Genomic DNA, 19,145 nt, shown 5'->3' on the forward strand with positions numbered 1-19,145 from the left:
CTACACTTAACAGCACTCCACAATCTAGACAAGAGTATGCCTCCTTCTCACTGGCAATCTATGAATGTTCCCATTTGGTGTAATACCAAAATATTACTTGATAATAAAACTATATATTGGTGCTCCTAGAGCACATTTGAATTCTGGTCCTTGAATCACATTATGATAGGTAACTCTTTTATGTATTTTGAATCAGTAATGGAGAAATACAATTTCCCTTCTACACAATTTTATAAATTGGTACAGTTATTAGAGAATGACACGGAGACCGTTTACCTTGGTAAACCGTGGGTCACTGCAGTAAATCCGCAGGAATGGAGACATTTGCAACTGGTTTACTGCAGGAATGGGGACAAGACCTTTCACTGCCCCCACGGGAATGGGGACAAGACCTTTTACTGCCCCATGGGAGCGGTGAAAAGTCTTACTCCTGTGGTAAAAAAAAATTGCACCCTTGTCAGACTCGGCATCTTCTCCTCAGCTCCTCTTGCGCCTATTTTACCTTCAGGAGCCAGCCATGCCACTGTGAAGACAGAAGGAACCTAAAACCAAAGCCTGAGACCAATGTGATTTGAAGAATAAAATTACCAGACAACAAAAAAAAAAAAAAAAAAAGATTTTATATTTTGTGATTAGAATATTTCAGATTTGAAATATGTATCCTGCTAGAGCTGGTATTAGACATAACTGGGGACCGCAAAGTCCAGGCTGTGCTTCTTTAGCTTCCATCTGGCTTAGGGCTCTCTCTCTGACCAGGGGGACAGTTGCCCTAGTTGCACTCCCCTAACATTATTCTTGCCATGTGTGACTAAAGTATTCTGTTAGCTTGATTTTTCTATGTAGCATTCTGTAGTAATTTGGCTTGTTCAGTTTTCACAGTAGTGATGGGGATATTTGTGAAAGGGAAGGGAGATGGTTTTGTTGAACCTTGTCCTGTTTTATTTGTGTTTTTAAAATGACAATTGTCAGAGGAGAAGCTTCCGCCCACACACACGCGACTGCAGGGCGGCACAGGCAGGCTTCGCCAGCATCAGTTTTTTTTCTAAAGCGCCGCAAAGGTAAGGGGGAGGGAGGGAGGGAGATAGATTTGGCCAGAGGTAGGGAGAGAAGGGGCCGCGCGCAATTGGTGACCGCGTGCCTTCCCTCCCTTAAGTTTCTTTACGCCGCGAAGGTAAGGGGGAGGAAGGGAGATTCTTGGGCCGCTGAAGGCGGTGAGGTGGCGAGAGGGAAGGGTGGATGATGCGGGGATGGAGCAGTGAAGGGAACGGCAGGGACGGCGATGGGGCGATGGAGGGGACGGGGCGGTGAAGGGGACAGATTTTTTTTCCCCGTGTCATTCTCTAACAGTTATAACAGATTTAATAAAAGTTTATCCTAATATTTCAAGTTTCAAATCGATTTCAGATCTTGATAAAGAATGTAATTTTGCTCTTACATTAGGAAATACTACTACATATTTTAATAAAAAAAGATGAGCACTAAACTATTTCCTTTCAGTTTATCTTTGCAAGCTAAGTAAGAAAAGGATACTACTTGGGTTAGGAATTTAGATGAATGGAATATTTACTTTTGATGTATAAATAGATCTGCTCTTTCAGCTAGTCTTACTCAAACGATATTTTCTAATCCATAAAACACCTTGAACCTCACATAAATTGTTTAAAGCTGGTCTTTTACAAAATGATTCTTGCTGGCATTGTTCTTCCAACACTGGAGACCTTACACATATGATTTATATGGACCATTTAATCCTTCCTTTTTGGATTGCAATATGGTCAGAAATTAAGAACTTTCTTCCTATTAATGAAGATGTGTCTTTTAAAATACTAGGTCTTAGATCTCTGGCTCTGTCTACTCCTTTAGATAAATGGCTCTCTCAATTATTGGCTATTGTTATAGCCATTTCTATACAAATGATATTCTCAAATTGGAAGAATACTTTACTAAATACTACATTTCGGTGGCACACTATTCTTATGATTCAAGGATATGAATGTAAAGCATCTGATTATATTTCCATATGAAAGACTTTGGAGAAAATATGCTCACCAATTGTATCCTTCAGAAATATACATTGATTATACAGAGCTATAGTCAATATTTTTTATTTCTGTTTTATCTCTATTATCCTATATCTTTATTTTATTTTGGCCTGTAAGAATACAACATAATTATACTATATATTTGATGCATACCTAAATCTTGTTATATTGTTTACCAAAGTGTATTGTTCAACAGTTATAACTGTTGATGTAAACATTTACTGCATTGTTATTTCTTTTTTACTTGTCATATTTTGACATGGTAAAATAAAAAATATGTAAACTCAAAAAATTGTATCAGCGACCGGCTCCACAATAGGCTGTTCCAAGGGCTTCCACTCTATTCTGTCATCTTTCACTGGAAGAGCAGTTAAAAAGGATTCCTTCTCGATGCCAGGGAGAACCTGGGCGCACTCTGAGGCTCTGGAGTGGAGTGTATTTAAGGATCTTCCTTCCAAGGGACATAGCTGGGCTTTCCCTCCCAAGCGGATCCTGATGTTCCACCCAAGCTATTGGGTCCCACCTTCTAAGAGTTTGTGCTCATTCCCCAGTCCAACAGTCAAGGAAAACAGGCTTTCTGTTCTATGTTTCAGGGAATGATACTGGCTTAGAAGGAACAGTGCTCTAGTCCCACCCAAACTGTGCCCCCTTACCATATGCACATAGTACAGATTAACACATGTAAACCCCAGCTTTCTAAGATTGGGTTATCTATATTTCTCTGAGGATAAGCAGGCCATATTATACTCACATTTGGGTAATGTCAACCATGGAGCCCCAGAGCAGATACTGAAAGCGTAATATTTCTTTAAAAGCTCAAGGCAGCATCCTCACTGCACATGGGTGGGTGTCTTCCCACCTGACTTGCGAGCGCGGGACCAGCAGTGCAGTACAATAGCTAAAGAAATACAACTCCAAGGGAAGTGGGAGGGTATATGAGACTAATTGGCCTTCTATCCTCAGATAATACCTACTACAGGTAAGCATCTTTAATTTATTTAGTGTATATGTTTAAATGCTGATATTTATACTTATAAATTAGGACTAGGGCTTCTAAATTAAGAACCTTAAATCAATGAAAACTTACAGATAAAGTGAACTTGAAAAGAGAAAGTATTGAATATTAGAGTGCTAAATATTGGTTGCTAAGATAGTTATGTATAACCCCTACAGTATATAATTGTGTGTGTATGTATGCTTTTAACAGAATATGTGTGTTGCAAAGGCCTTGATGTTAACTGTTAGCATTTTTTGCAGTTTGAACCTATCCTGCATCATCATTGTGTTGCATTTTTTGTTGTAGTGTACAGGATTTCTATAGTATGTGAACAAAAATTAAACTGAAAATAAAACATAATGATTATTTAATGGAATTTTTCTTTTCCCTTATCAGGACCAATTCGTACCACCAAAGATCTGTCATCGAATCCATGCTGCAATAGCAGCTGTTTCCACTTCAATGCTTATTTTAACCAATCTGATCTTTCTGGGCGGTGAGCACATTGGGGAAGCCTACTGGAACAGGATATTTGTGCAAGGTAGGCTATTTTAATGTCATTGGCAGATCTATAACTCCAGTTGCCCTTAAGCAGCTTTTGATGATAGAAATATGATGGCAGACAAAGGCCAAATGACCCATCCAATCTGCCCATCCACAGTAACCATTATCACTTCCTCTCTCTTAAGAGATCCCATGTGCCTATCCAATGCTTTCTTGAATTCAGACACAGTCTTTGTCTCCGACACCTCTTCCGGGAGCATTAAATTTTAGCTGCTAAATTTCAAACCATTCTTCAAACTTTGCTAAGTCTTTCTTCATGTTATTCACACCATCCAGAGTGTCTGCTCTAGTGCAGATTTTGGTATCATCCACAAAGAGGCAAATCTTACCTGACAGCCCTTCAGTAATATTGCTTATAAAAATGTTAAAAAGAACAGGCCAAGAACAGAAAAGGGGAAAGCTGTTTCTGTCTGGTTTTGAACCAGGGTCCCTTTGCATGTGAGATAAACATGATAACCACTACACTACAGAATACTGAATGTGTAAAGGAAACTGCGTAGCCCACTCTGTCTAGCTTGCTGAAATCCATACAGCACAGCACATACCAGAGTTCTGGCATCATCCAGGATAACGTTTGGTCGATTGGGGTCCTTCCTTTCTGTACAGCTGTTTCTGCCTGTTTTGAACCAGGAACCTTTTTGTGTGTGAGGCACTACACTACAGAAACAAGTGACTCAAAGCCTGGTAGCTGCCCATAGGCACATACATGCTCTGTCTATTGGTAAATCTGTTCCTGCATACTGTACAGAATATGAGACATTAAAAAAGATATTTAGAAGACCTACACAGTCAGACCACCTAGGCCTAGGTGGTCTAGTGAGCTGAGCCAGCTCCGCAGCCGGGCTGTGACACTCAGCCCTCAAGCCCCATAATTTTTAAATAAAAAATTGGGAGGAGGGATGTTCATTTCCTCCTCCTGCCAGGACCCCCCCTAAACACCTCCTCATACCTTTAAGGTGAAATGTTTGGCAGGAGGAATGCCCACTCCTTCCTGCCAGCAGGCCCGCCTCTTCAAAATGATGGGCCTTCCTGAGATGCACTTGGAGGGGCATGAGGCCCTGATTGGCTCAGGCTTCACCAATTGGCGGCTTCGGGGCTTCCCTTGCCATTCAGCTGTTTAGGGCTTCCCCTGTCAGAGTCCTGCCTGTGCTGATCGGCGGGCAGGGATGAAACAAAAAAAATTGACAGGAGGGAGAGGGAAGAGCTATGCCTAATGATTGCTCTTCTGAACAGGCACCGGGCACAGTTCCTCTCCCCTTTTTACTGGCACTGCCCCGCACGAATAGTGTGTATATAATTTGCATGCTATTCGTACTAAGCGTCACCGGGCACAGTTCCTCTCCCCTTTTTACTGGCACTGCCCCGCACGAATAGTGTGTATATAATTTGCATGCTATTCGTACTGAGCGTCAGTCATTGGGGAGAGTAGAGGGGGGCCCACTGTTCCACCAAGGTGGTAAACATTTGTATTAAGAGCAACAGGAGGGTTTACAGGATTGTGCTCACATACTGATGGCCCCTTTAAAGGTGGCAGGCCTGAGACTCGGTCCACCATCATGCATTCCTGCAGCTGGAAGCACACAATGTTCTTGGCCATAGGAACACATGTAAGTGTACCTCGTGATTTACTAACTACCACAGGTTGGTAAAGTCCTCAGGATTTCACAGAATTGTGCTATTTTGGGCACTTTAACAGATCCCTTAGTCTGTTAATATACTAATAAACTCTTAAGTATTTGAAGTTTGTAAGTGATTTGCACATATTTGCTCAAAACCTAGGCCCCAATACACAGTGCTCTGATACCACAGTGTTTCATTTAGACTCAAAACATAATCATATTGGTATTTTTATGGAACTGTATGTGCTATACCCTATTTTCAAGGAACATATTGATTGCTAGATAAGTTCTATTTATATATAGTTAGTTTTTTTAAAAGATTTTTTGCACAAAATAATTTTGGTGGATAAATAAATAGCTAAAGACTGTTTTAAATATGCATTTATAGAGAAATTGGAACTTATGATTATATCAAGCTATAAGCAGTAAGTGAGATTGACAAATGAAATTGCTGTGCTTATTGTGCTTGACTTACTGCCCTTTATTTATGATGGTTCCGCCATTCTAAAGAAAGTTGAAAAAATATTGATATGAATTATTATTACGAGTCTATTTATTTTAAATCAGGCAAAAAAGAGTGAGGTAAATAAGATGACTCCTCGCTGGTGATGTATCTTCAAATCACTTCATTAGAAACAGGGAACCCAACATGGATCCATGTTTCTGCAACAAATTGCCTTCCTCAAGGATAAAACACTAGATCTCATAAATCGTAGAGATCACTGGCAAAATGTTAACAAACTTGACATGCTATATATTGTGAAAACTACAAAACTTCCCCCCAGTCTTCAACTGTATCTTCTGGACCTCAGCAACACCATTCTCTACTCAAATTATCTCATAGCAATAAAGCTTTATTTGTCCACTCATCACTGGTCCTTTACTTAAATAGAGTATTTATATAATTTCTCCCTTTTCAAGCATTTGTTAGAGATTAAGATTCAAACTTAGCCTTAGAGATTAAGATTTCAATTTTAATCATATTTTAATTTATTTATCATGACTCAAAACATTTTACTTATCTTTTAGCTGTCTCAGTGACACGGCTGCATAAACTTTTTCAAGGATTCTCCCCTACATATAAATACAAAATATTACTCATCTACTCTCCCCTTAAACATTTCAATTAAGAATTCATAAAGAATCATACCACAGCTGTCCTTTGTCATCAAACCTCACCAAACTTATCAAGTCAAGATGGTGGCAGCATTTTCCTAACAATCTTTAAGCTAATTAGAAACCAGCTGACTATAAATTCCACCCAATCAGATACCCCGGTCAGATCAGTGACATCCATTCCAACTCAACATTTAAACCTCCAGGCTCCACTGTATTTAGTTTATAAATCCACTTCTGTTCTTTCACATTCAACAGTTTTTCAGCATTTTCACCCTCCCCTGTTCGTTGATCAATAATGCGCCATCGCAATTCCTCCACTACATGTTTATTCTACAACCAATGCTGAACCATGGGAGCCTATTACAATCTGCAATTTATGTTCATTCAATCGCTGTTTTAATGGTCTACTAGTAAGTCCAATGTATACCAAATTACAAGGAAATACAATTGCATATATTACTGACTTACTATTACAGTCTGCATAATTTCTTGATTTAATTAAGAAATATTTCCAGGAACTTGCCATTCTTCTCCCTCAATTGTCTAGGCACACCATTGGCATCTACCACACTTTCTATGAAACCCTTTAGCTATACTCTTTTTCTTAACTCCAAACTTTTGAAAATTGAGTATCTGCCCAATAGTTGTCCCCCGACTATACACTTTCATGGGAAATTGTTTCAAACTTGGATGTAGTTGGAGTATTGGCCAATTCAGCTGCATTAATTCCACAAGTTTATTAGCTGCCCTCGAATAAGGTAATATGCATGTCATCTATTTTTTTTCCATATCATTAGAATTATAAGGGCCTACTAACAGTAGGTCCCGCTAGGCAAACTTTGCTCTTAAATAAGCTTGCCTAATAGAGTTCTTAGGATAATTTCTAGCCAGAAAACATTGTTCTAGTAATTTAGCTTGGACCTTAAATTCATCCATAGATGAACAGATCCTTCTCAGTCTCAAAAACTGGTTAATGGGGAGATTAAATTTTAATTTTTAAGGATGGAAGCTTCCAAAATGTAATAAAGTGTTTCGTGCAATTGTCTTTCTATACAAAATAGTGGAAAAAATGGGAATCTTCTCTCACAATCAAGATATCTAAGAATTCAGTCTGTTTTTGGTGACAATGCATTGTAAAATGTAGATGTTGATCCACAGAATTTAACCTGTTCACAAATTGTTCCAGTTCGTCTTTTGGTCCCTTCCATAGGAAAAAATATAATCTAAAAATCTAACACAGAGAGATATTTTTTTCAAATTGAGCTGCAGGGTATACATATCATCCTTCAAACTTTGCCATATACAGGGTGGCTACCAATGGGGACAATGCGGCTCCTATGGCCACCCCCTGGATCTGTTGGTAAAAGTATCCTTGATATTCAAAATAATTACCATATTTTTCGCTCTATAAGACACTTTTTTTCCACCCAAAAGTTGGTAGAAATGTTGGTGCGTCTTATGCAGCAAAGATACAAATTTTTATCCCCCCGTACCATTTTAAAACACACACCCCCCACACACACACACACAACTCTCCAGCCCTCAGCCTTTTGAAAAACTGTAGGCCGGAACATCGCATTATCTCTACTACAACTCCTAGGAGGCAAGCGGCCAATAATCACCCAACTGCGCTTTCCGGCTTGCACTTTCTGATTGGCTGCGACATATTTTGTGTTTCTGCCCCGCATGACTGGGTTTTGTTGCGATGAGGGGTCTGCGGCAGCGGCGGCAGCAGTAGCTGGAGCCGCTGGCTCTTGTTGTGTGTCTGGAGTGTGCGAGCGCTACCAGCAGGAGAAATCCCACGATGAGGTAAATTGTTGTCAGGGAGCGGCAGGCAGCCGTCCCCACTTAGTCGCTGCTGGGCGATGAGGGCTCAGTCTTGCTAAACTGGCTATTGCTGCTGATAAGGCAGAGGTCCGGCTGTTTATGTTTTTGTGGGTACCGCAATATTGTTGCTGTGGAGATGCTCGTGTGGCATCACCTTGGAGAACAAGGAAGGGCGACAGGTAGAGGGAAGGAGAGGCAGAAAGGAAGAAGGAGGGGATGAAAAGAGTCCTGAGCTTTAGGTTATTTCTGCGAAAGTAGAAAAGTGGATGAGGTAGGGCACAATGAAAAGTGCATTATTGCTCTGCCTCAGATGCTTGGTCCTCAGCAACAGATTTTCACTCTATAAGACCCTGTCCCAGCCTACCACTAGACCAGCAGAGGGGGTAAGGGCAGGGCAGTGGGAATTTTTTATTTCTTAGGTTTTCCTCTTCTACAGATGGGTGTGTCTTATGGTCAGGTGCATCTTATAGAGCGAAAAATACGGTAGATTGAATAACCGATTTTGCCAGCTGCATTAAAAATTCCGTACTAATTCTCTGGGGAGATATTCTACAATCCAGTGTTTCAAATACTATTTCCAGAACCTTTATCTGAGTGATCCGTGTATATAATGCTGTTACATAGACTATCACCATCCTGACCTCATCCATAGACTCTTCCAGTTGATACAGAATCCCTCAAACAGGATTGTACTTTTAAGGCTTCCTCTCATAAAAAACAGTCAATAGACTTTGACAGCAGTTCTTTCTAACACAGAATGACGTGTATTAACAATTGATCTTCCTGGTGATTATTTAAAGTCTTATGTACTTTAGGGAAAAAAGTAATCTGAGGTCTCCTTGAATAGCGTTCAAGAAAAAAATTGATATTCCTTCAATGTGATCATTCCATTTTTATAGTATATATTCATCCATCTTATAATATATATTCATCCATTCTCTTATTTATTCCATCAGATCCTCTGTCGGATCTTTTTCCAATTTACGATAAGATTCTATATCCATCAATTGTCGCCTTGCTTCACTCTCATATCTGGTCCTATCTACCGTGTTTCCATGAAAATAAGCCCTTGCATGATTTTCGAGGTAGGTCTTAATATAAGCCCTACCCCAAAAAATAAGCCCTAGTTGCCGGCAGCAGCAGCAGCATTTTCCCCGACCCATCTCTCCCTCTCATCCGAACCGATAGACCGAAATAAATACCTTATAACAAACTAGCAGTGTCTGCAGCAATATAGACAGGCTGCTTCACGGCCTTCTATCACCTGGGGTTCCTCTGCCACGTTGCTGATTACATCATCAGAAATGTGGCAGAGGACCTCCGGATGATAGAAGGCTGCAAAGCAGCCTGTCTAGTTTGTTGCCGATGCTGGCGGTTTGTTATAAGGGTATTTATTTCGGTCTCACGGTTCAGATGGGAGGGAGAGATGGGTCAGTGGGGGGGAGGGGGGTGCAAGCCGGGAGGATATAAAGATGCGACACAGGGGGATGGGAGGAAGGGAGGGATAGAAGCTGCAAGGTTTCTGCTGCACAAGGGATGAGAGGGAGGGATAGAAAGATACTGCACAAGGGGATGGGTGAGAGGGGAGGAAAGATGCTGCACATATGGGGGAGAGAAAGGAAATAGGAAGAATTCGGGTGGAGGAGAGGAAGGGAGAGATAATCATTGTACAGTACATGAAAAAAATAAGACATCCCCAAAAAGAAGACCTAGTGCCTTTTTTGGGCCCAAAATTAATATGACTGTGTCTTATTTTCAGGGAAACACGGTAGCACGACTATAGCACCTATTTTATCTGCTTTTAGAATCACTATAGTATCATTTTCAATGAATTGATTCAAGCCTTGATGTTCTTCATAAGTAATATTTTTCAGTTGTTTATGGAATTTCCAGTTGTGTTCCAATTTCATCAGTGCTGTAACCACCAAATCTCTAAATGTCTGTATAAATGGGCTCGTTGGCCCTGGAGGTGTCCATCGCGATTCTACCTTGCAAATGGATTATTGAATTTGTATAGTTTGCATTTTTCTCACAAATTTAAGGAACGCTATTTTCAGTTGGAAAAAATCAGGGGCCTTCTCAATCACAAAGCCCAATCTGACTTATAAAACCTTCCTTTGATGGAATGTCAAGTTGGTAGATGACAAATTTATAACTGCCGATTCTATATTGAACGTGTTCTGGTTCTGCCCGAGACTTGTATTGTCCCCCTCTGTACTTGTTGGGTCCGTCCTCTGGAGTGTCTTCCTCTCCCAATCAACTCTCCTTCCCCTGACATTTTCTCTGGTGACACATCAGTGGAATCATCACTTAAAACCATCAATTTCTCCTGAGGAGCTATCAAATGCTACTTTCTTCTTTTGTCCCATGGGAGAATGGTGTTGCTGAGGTCTAGAAGATACAGTTGAAGACCTGAAGGAAGTTTTTTATACTCAGTGCATAAATTTATTATCATCAAGAGAAGAACGTGGATATATTGTGAAAACACACACCGGCATTAGATCTGCAATAAGCCCTGGTGACCTCCTTAAATTTATTTAGCCCTGGCCATGGCCCTGTATTGAATTTCTGGGGCTTTAATATGCTTGCAGCAGTCAGCTTTAAACAACAACAAAAAAAGCTGACTGCTGCAGGCCAAATATCAGCCAGATAATTTAATTATTGGATTAACAAATTATCCACATTAGCACATTATCCACTTTACCACATTATCCACATTAGCAGCGTAGGGAAGAATAATTTATAAATTGAATGATAATTTGAAGTCTTGTAGTTCATTATGAGTTTATTCTCCTCAATATACAAATAACATTGTTCAACATAAATGTCTTATAATGGACTTTTAATCCTTTCATCCACACTTCTTTTTGTTTTCTTTACAAGCTCTTTACTTCTCCTTTTCTTGTTAACTGGCTGTCATTTATGGATATTTGGTTGGTTTTCAGTTGCCTTCAATAAAGAAGAACAAAAATAAAATTAGTAGTTTAGCTACCGCAGTTAGTATTTTGCTTGTGGTAACTAGCCAGAAATATCACACATTAGTAAGAAAACCCTTTGTTTTTGTGTCATTTGAATTCTGAATTTATGAATACTGAGAACTGAAACAAAGTGAAGCAATTCTGAAATTGTCAGCATCAGGACAAAGACTGCATCTACATATATTTCCGGCGCCTAAGGTCCTTGGGAGCCACGGTTCTGGAAGCAGCGCCTGTCGGTGATCAACACGTGGCAGGAACCCGTTCATGTATTGATGTACAATGTTTGAGGTGGAGGGTAGTAAGGGAACGCTCACTTCTTACCGGGCAAGATTGCCTGGGAGGTCTGGAACTGCCAATAGCTGTTTGTGTGTCTGTTATGTGCGTGCATGCCCCACACCTTTGCCCAGAGCGTAGTTGTTAGGCATGGGACACACTCACAAAACAGATGCACAACAGCTGAATCCATATTGGGCTGCTAAAAAAAACCACACACACTTTAAAAAATTGCTCATGAGCTCCCACGATTGGGAGTTCTATTGGGCCTGCGCAGAAGAGTTGTGCCTACTGATTTGCTCTTCTGAGCAGATGCCAGGCACAATTCCTCCAACTTTTACTGGACTACTTAGTATAAATAGCATGCATATGATTTGAATGAACATATAAGAACATAAACAGTGCCTCTGCTGGGTCAGACCAGAGGTTCATCATACCCAGCAGCCCGCTCACACGGCGGCCCATCAGGTCTAGGACCTGCATATTAATTCCCTATCAATCCCCTTTTCCTTCAGGAAAACATCTAATCCTTTCTTGAAACCCAATACCATACTCTGCCCTACCACACCTTCTGGAAGCGCATTCCAGGTGTCCACCACCCTCTGGGTGAAGAAGAACTTCCTAGCATTGGTTCTGAATCTGTCCCCTTTGAATTTATCCGAATGCCCACTCGTTCTTGTAGTCTTTGAAGGTTTGAAGAATCTGTCCCTCTCCACTTTCTCTATGCCCTTCATGATCTTGTAAGTCTCTATCATGTCCCCTCTAAGCCTCCGCTTTTCCAGGGAAAAGAGCCCCAGTTTCTCCAATATTTCAGCATAGGAAAGGTTTTCCATACCTTTTATCAATCTTGTCGCTCTTTTCTGAACCCTCTCGAGTATCGCCATGTCCTTCTTAAGGTGCGGCGACAAGTATTGGACGCAGTACTCCAGATGCAGGCACACCATCACCCTATACAACGGCAAGATAACTTTCTTCGTTCTTTCTTGATGATATCTAAATTCTGTTCGCCTTCTTAGATGCCGCTGCGCACTGGGCCGACGGTTTCATTGTCTTGTCTACCAGTACCCCTAAGTCCTTTTCTAGGCTACTTTCACCCATTACCAGCCCTCCCATCGTGTAGTTGTACCTCGGGTTTCTGTTTCCTGCGTGCAAGACTTTACATTTCTCTACATTGAACTTCATCTGCCATCTCATCGCCCACTACCCTAGTTTGTTCAGGTCCCTTTGTAAATCTTCGCAATCCTATTTAGTCCTAGCCCCATTAAATATTTTGGTGTCGTCTGTGAATTTTATTACTTCGCACTTCGTCCCTGTTTCTAGATCATTTATAAATACATTGAATAGCAGCGGTCCAAGCACCGACCCCTGCGGAACACCACTCGTGACCCTCCTCCAGTCCGAGTAGTGGCCCTTCACTCCTACCCTCTGCTTCCTACCCGCCAACCAGTTCCTGATCCATCTATGTATGTCTCATTCCACCCCATAGTTCTTCAGTTTCCGAAGTAGGCGCTCATGGGGTACCTTGTCAAAGGCTTTTTGGAAGTCTAAGTATACGATGTCTATGGGGTCCCATTTGTCCATCCGTTTGTTAATTCCTTCGAAGAAGTGCAATAAGTTCGTTAGGCACGATCTTCCCTTGCAGAAGCCATGTTGGCTTGTTTTCATAAGTTTACTCCTTTCTAGATGCTCCTTGATGCTATCTTTTATCAGTGCTTCCGCCATTTTCCCCGGAACCGAGGTCAGACTTACCGGTCTGTAGTTACCCAGGTCACCTCTTGATCCCTTTTTAAAGATGGGCGTAACATTGGCTATCTTCCAATCCTCCGGGATCACGCCTGTTTTCAGGAATAGATTACAGATTTGCTGTAGTAGTTCCGCTATTTCCTCCTTTAGTTTTTTCAGTACCCTAGGGTGGATTCCATCCGGGCCCCGTGATTTGTCAGTTTTTAATTTTTCTATCCGCCTGTGTACGTCTTCAAGGCTTACTTCCATGGATGTTAATTTTTCTGCTTGGTCTCCCTTGAAGATTTGTTCAGGTTCCGGTATGTTGGATTTGACCTCTTTTGTAAATGCTGACGAAAAGAATATATTTAGTCTTTCCGCCATTTCTTTCTCCTCCTTCACCACTCCCTTCCTATCTCCGTCATACAGCGGTCCCACCTCCTCCCTAGCCAGCTGCTTCCCCCTAACATATCTGAAAAACAGTTTGAAATTTCGTGCTTCCCTGGCTAGCCTCTCTTCATATTCTCTTTTTGCTTTTCTAACCACAAGGTGACATTCTTTTTGATACTTCCTGTGTTCTTTCCGGTTCTCCTCGGTTTTGCCCTTTTCCATTTCTTGAATTAATTCTTATCACCTATCGCTTTCCTCACTTCTTTAGTTATCCACGCTGGGTATTTGTGCCGAGCATATCCCTGTCAATTAAAATTGCTTCCAACCCGATATTTTTTTACTAGGTTCCTGGAGCTTTGTGCATCAGGCCCAAAGTGTTTAAAAAATCCTTTTCCTTCTTCCCTTTGCTGTCTTCTGGGAACAAAAAGTATTCTAGCTTTTATGCTGCTTTTATGCACCTTTTACTATCAAACTTTTCAGTAGATTTCAAAGGGAAGGACTTTTGCATAACATAAGAACATAAGAATTGCCGCTGCTGGTGGTCCATCGTGCCCAGCATTCCGCTCCCGCAGCAGCCCTTAGGCCAAAGACCACTACTCTAACTAAGTCTAGCCTTACCTGCATATGTTCTGGTTTAGCAGGAACTTGTCTAACTTTGTCTTGAATCCCTGGAGGGTGTTTTCCCCTATAACAGCCTCCGGAAGAGCGTTCCAGTTTTCCACCACTCTCTGGGTGAAGAAGAACTTCCTTACGTTTGTACGGAATCTATCCCCTTTTAACTTTAGAGAGTGCCCTCTCGTTCTCCCTACCTTGGAAATGGTGAACAACTTGTCTTTTTCTACTAAGACTATTCCCTTCATTATCTTGAATGTTTCAATCATATCCCATCTCAGTCCCCTCCAGCCCCTTAACCATTTTAGTCACTCTTCTCTGGACCCTTTCGAGTAGTACTGTTTCCTTCTTCATGTATGGCAACCAGTGCTGGATGCAGTATTGCAGGTGGGGATGTACCTTGGCTCAGTACAGCGGCATGATAACCTTCTCCGATCTGTTCATGATCCCCTTCTTAATCATTCCTAGCATTCTGTTCGCCTTTTTCGCCACCGCTGCACATTGCACGGACAGCTTCATCGACTTGTCGACCAGTACTCCCAAGTCTCTTTCCTGGGGGGTCTCTCTGAGTATCACACCGGACATCCTGTATTTGTGAATAAGAATTTTGTAATTGACATGCATCACCTTACACTTATCCACGTTAAACCTCATTTTCCATGTTGCGGCACATTTCTCAAGCGTGTTTATGTCATGTTGCAGGTCTTTGCAATCCTTCTGTGTCTTCACTACTCAGAAAAACTTCATATTATCCGCAAATTTTATCACCTCGCTCATCATACCAATTTCCAGGTCGTTTATAAATATGTTGAAGAGCACGGGTCCAAGCACCGAACTCTGCGGCACTCCACTCGTGATGCTTTTCCAGTCCGAGTATTGTCCATTTACCCCCACTCTCTGTTTCCTATCTTCCAACCAGTTTTTAATCCATGTGAGCATTTCACCCTCGATTCCATGGCTCGCAATTTTTCAAAGTAGTCGTTCATGTGGGACCTTGTCAAACATCTTCTGAAAATCCAGATATACAATATCAACCCTTGTCTATTTGCCTGTTTACTCCCTCGAAGAAGTGCAGCAAGTTCATCAAGCAAGATCTTCCTTTGCTGAAGCCGTGCTGGCTGGTCCTCATCAGATTGTGTCCGTCTAGGTGATCAATGATGCGGTCCTTTATCAGCGCCTCTACTATCTTTCCTGGTACTGACATATAAAGTTGAAGATAAAATCTTCCCATTAGTTTCTGATCCTGCCCAATACTCAACACCCGAATTGACTTCCCCCCAAAGACATTTTGAATATTTTAGAACTTGGTGAGTTCTTTTTGACTGACTGAAAATTGGCCTCTTCATAATTACCTATGTGACAGCCTGTAGAGTTCGATCTTTATCCCTATAGACCTCATACAGAATGCAGTGGGTAACCTGATGATAAATCAGGTTTTATAGTGTTGACAACATATACCCAGCAGTGCTATAATGTTTGGTTTCTCATTTTCTTTTGTTTTAGATTGCTCATATGTTTTATTATGTCCCCTGCTAAGCCCCTTTCAAGCGAATATAATAATCTTGACCAAGATCCCACTCTGGCAGTTTATTAAAAAAAAACAAAAAAACAACCCTTCATGGCATACAGAGTGAATCCCATGCTATAGCAATTGCATCTGCCGGATTTCATCAGCTATGTAGGGAGTTTATGTAATTGCTGTTGTGTTTGAAACAAAGCATTCAGATAGGAGTTGTTTTGTTTTGCCATTACATTTTCCTAGCAATAAAAAGAAGTGGCTGGTGGTTAAGGATCAGGTATTAAACATTAGATTTTATATGTCGCTGCTAGAAAATGACATTTGTCTGACTTTTTTAAATAGTTGGTTAGAAATAAGTTTGAATTTTAGCAACAACATATTTATCAGGTGTCCCAGATGACCCTTCAGTTATGCCCACACCTCAAGTAATTTTCAGGCCTCTAGTCCTGCCCCAACACCTGAAATTCTGATAATTAAAATGAATAATGGTCATCCCAGTGATACCCTTCCTAAAATGATTCTGTAAAAACACAGAATTAGACCTTATTCAAAACAGTTTTTCTGGTAGCAGTGATTTCGGCAAGATGGGTCTCAGAACTCCAGGCTCTTTCGTGTAGGGAGCCTTTCCTTAAAATCTCTGACACTGGTATCTCCTTGCACACCATTCCTTCCTTCCTACCGAAGGTTGTTTCAGCATTTCATGTCAATCAGGAAGTTCGCTTGCCAGCATTTCAGTCCACAGGTTCCAAGAAACAGGACTGGATTCTAAAGAAGTTGGATGTGAGAAGAGCACTTCTTCGATATCTGGAGGTCACCAATGAGTTTAGGCTCTCTGATCATCTGTTTGTGCTGACTAATCCAGCTAAGTAAGGAGCTCCAGCTTCTATGGTCATGATTTTCAGATGGATCCGAAGAGCCATTTTGTCAGCATATATTTTTTGTGGGAAACAGTCTCTTGTTTCTGTGCGGGTACATTCAACCAGAAGTGTAGCTTTGTCATGGGCGGAAGCTAGGGCAGTTTCTTCAGGGAAGATTTGTAGGGCAGTGACTTGGTCCATTCTGTATACATTCGCTAAGTTTTATAGAATGGATGTTACAGCAAGGGAGGACTCTGCCTTTGGGTCCTCAGTGCTATGTGCCGGTGCAGTCATCCTGCCCTAGATTTCTGGGACTACTTTTGTATGTCCCGCCTGTCCAGAATGACACACCTATTGCACTGGAAATAGAGATTAGGTTCTTACCTTGCTAATATCTTTTCCAGTAGATAGGTGTGTCATTCTGGACCCCTGCCCTGTCATTCCTGTGCCTGTCTACTATCTCATTCAGTTTGTTATTCTCCTAGTCTGTAGCTTGGATGCCAGTCAGCCCTTTGGGCCATGAAGAATATTGCATTTCTAGCATCGGTAGGGGTTCTAATTGAGCTTCTGTTGGCATTTTGTTGATGTTTGATTGTTCTCAGTTCATATCTTAGTCGTTGGAGCAGAACAGATATGTTATTGGGGATGGTTTCCCTTTTCCCTATAATGTGGAAGAGCTCTTGTTTGCTTGGGGACTAACTGTAGATGACAGAGTTCTCTGTAAAGTAGGAGGGTTAGAGAAAAAAATCTGGAGTGGATTCTTTCTGCAGAGGCTCGTGACCTGGGGGAGATAACCTGCTTATCCAGAATGACACACCAATCTTCTGGAAAAGATATTAGCAAGGTAAGAACCTAATCTCTTTTTATCTTTATTTATACATGTAAATAGCGTGTTTGTTCCCATGTAAAACTACTTCACAGTAAATGGTTCCAGCAAGTATATACTCTAGGATGTGCTAACAGTAGCTTCCAGGGAATTAGCAGGCACACACTGTGATGAGGCAATTTTCACACACTACGGCAATCCAATCAATGTCTATGCACCGCAGCCTGATTCATGCTGCAGTTTTATTGCTGAATCCCCAGGCTATGATGAGCACACATTTCCCCTTTATAATCAAAAAAGAAAATAATTATTTGATTTAAAAAGAAATCTACAAGAACTCTGCCTGTCAAGCTCAGCTGTACTTTGTAAGATACTTTTTACAAAATATAAAATCAATGCATCCTTTTTCACACAGAGAAGGGGGACTGGTTTACTGTACACACGTAAATATATAAATTAAGAAAATGTGCTGCTACTCGGTTATTGTTTGGGTAATGGAAAATATTGCTGATGTAGAAAGGCATTTTCGATATGACATCCAAATCTGAGTTTGGACGTTTTACGGAACACACACAAAAATCCAGTAGAAAACATAACTGTTTTGAAAATGGCCATTTCTCAGATGTACTGTCTTCATCGCAATTATATTTTTGAACCATTTTTGAAAAAAATACCTCCATAGGAAAATTGCACAAAACAAGCCATTGGGATGTAGGAGGGGGGGGCCAGAATTTTTAGTAGACTGGCCACAGACATCCTAGCAGAGCAGTGGGACACTGAGGGGGCACAGTAGTGCACTTCACATAAAAAGACCCAGGTACACATCTCATCATAACCTCCTTATAGTATATGATGACTATTATCCAATGTTGCTCATCCACGTTGAGAGGAAGAAGAAAATCATGGAAAACTCTGGCTTAAAGGAAAATGCACTTATAAAAGTCCTTGTATGATACAGGTGAAGCATATTAAGTCCTTTGGATATTCTAAAGGTGAAGAAACCGGACCTCAAACAAGAAAAATCCCCTTTCTTTCCCCCTGCACTAATAAATCAGTATATTAACAATATAAAAGACGTTTCTTACTACATTTGCCAGCTGGCATATACTGATTGGGAAATATCCTGCTTAGCCAACTGCTGGGCTAAGCGAAACTTATAAGAAGGAACAAGCAAGCAAAACGTAACTTTGTTGCATGGCAATGCAATAGGGTTTCACACCTGGCAGGATATTATGAAAAGATGAACACAGCACATGGTCAAAAATAGAATTCTTGAGAATATCATTTAGTAAGACATGTCTTATGATTGTGAGGCAGAGGGGGGGGGGGGGGGTTAGGCTCGGAATTGCTTATATGGTAAATGAAAGGGACATATGCGGGAAAAGGATAGGTTTTCTGGTAAACAGGACATGCATATGGTATGACACAGATATTATGAACCAATTAATGAATTAACAAATGTAATGACGTGTAAGAAATAACCAATAAAGATTTATCATGTGATTTAGACCAAAGTGGTGCTGGCCACCAAGAAATGTATAAAAACAGGCCTGTAGGCGGAAGTAATCAGAACAGACATCAAAGGATCCTCAGGCCTGAAGATCACATTCTGTTACTCTATATGCTGAATGATTTATTCTTGTAAGCTGTTACTGATTTCTTAATAAATATAGATTGATACCAGTATATAGAGTGTGAGGTCTCTATCTCGGGGCAGGCCTAGACAGCAGTCTACCTCAACGTTGGCGCTAATGATGCTGCCAGGTACGCCTGTGAATGTATCAAAAGTGTCTTTGTGAC

General features: G+C 41.0%; 1 protein-coding gene and 1 long non-coding RNA gene across 3 annotated transcripts in view; one reads left to right on the top strand and one right to left on the bottom strand.

The window, feature by feature from the left end:
• The window catches only part of HHAT (hedgehog acyltransferase), a 280,070-nt gene that overhangs the window by 196,979 nt on the left and 63,946 nt on the right, over window positions 1-19,145 (top strand). For both annotated transcript variants that reach the window (XM_033939836.1, XM_033939837.1), the window contains one exon: window positions 3,436-3,580. In XM_033939836.1, the coding sequence (XP_033795727.1) occupies window positions 3,436-3,580 (145 nt within the window). The remainder of the gene's footprint in view (window positions 1-3,435; window positions 3,581-19,145) is intronic.
• The window catches only part of LOC117358205, an 80,098-nt gene continuing 71,899 nt past the window's right edge, over window positions 10,947-19,145 (bottom strand). Inside the window, exon 3 of the long non-coding RNA XR_004538962.1 lies at window positions 10,947-11,117. This is a non-coding gene — a long non-coding RNA (uncharacterized LOC117358205). The remainder of the gene's footprint in view (window positions 11,118-19,145) is intronic.

The sequence above is a fragment of the Geotrypetes seraphini genome, chromosome 3, assembly GCF_902459505.1.
Source record: "Geotrypetes seraphini chromosome 3, aGeoSer1.1, whole genome shotgun sequence".
Classification (NCBI taxonomy): domain Eukaryota; kingdom Metazoa; phylum Chordata; class Amphibia; order Gymnophiona; family Dermophiidae; genus Geotrypetes; species Geotrypetes seraphini.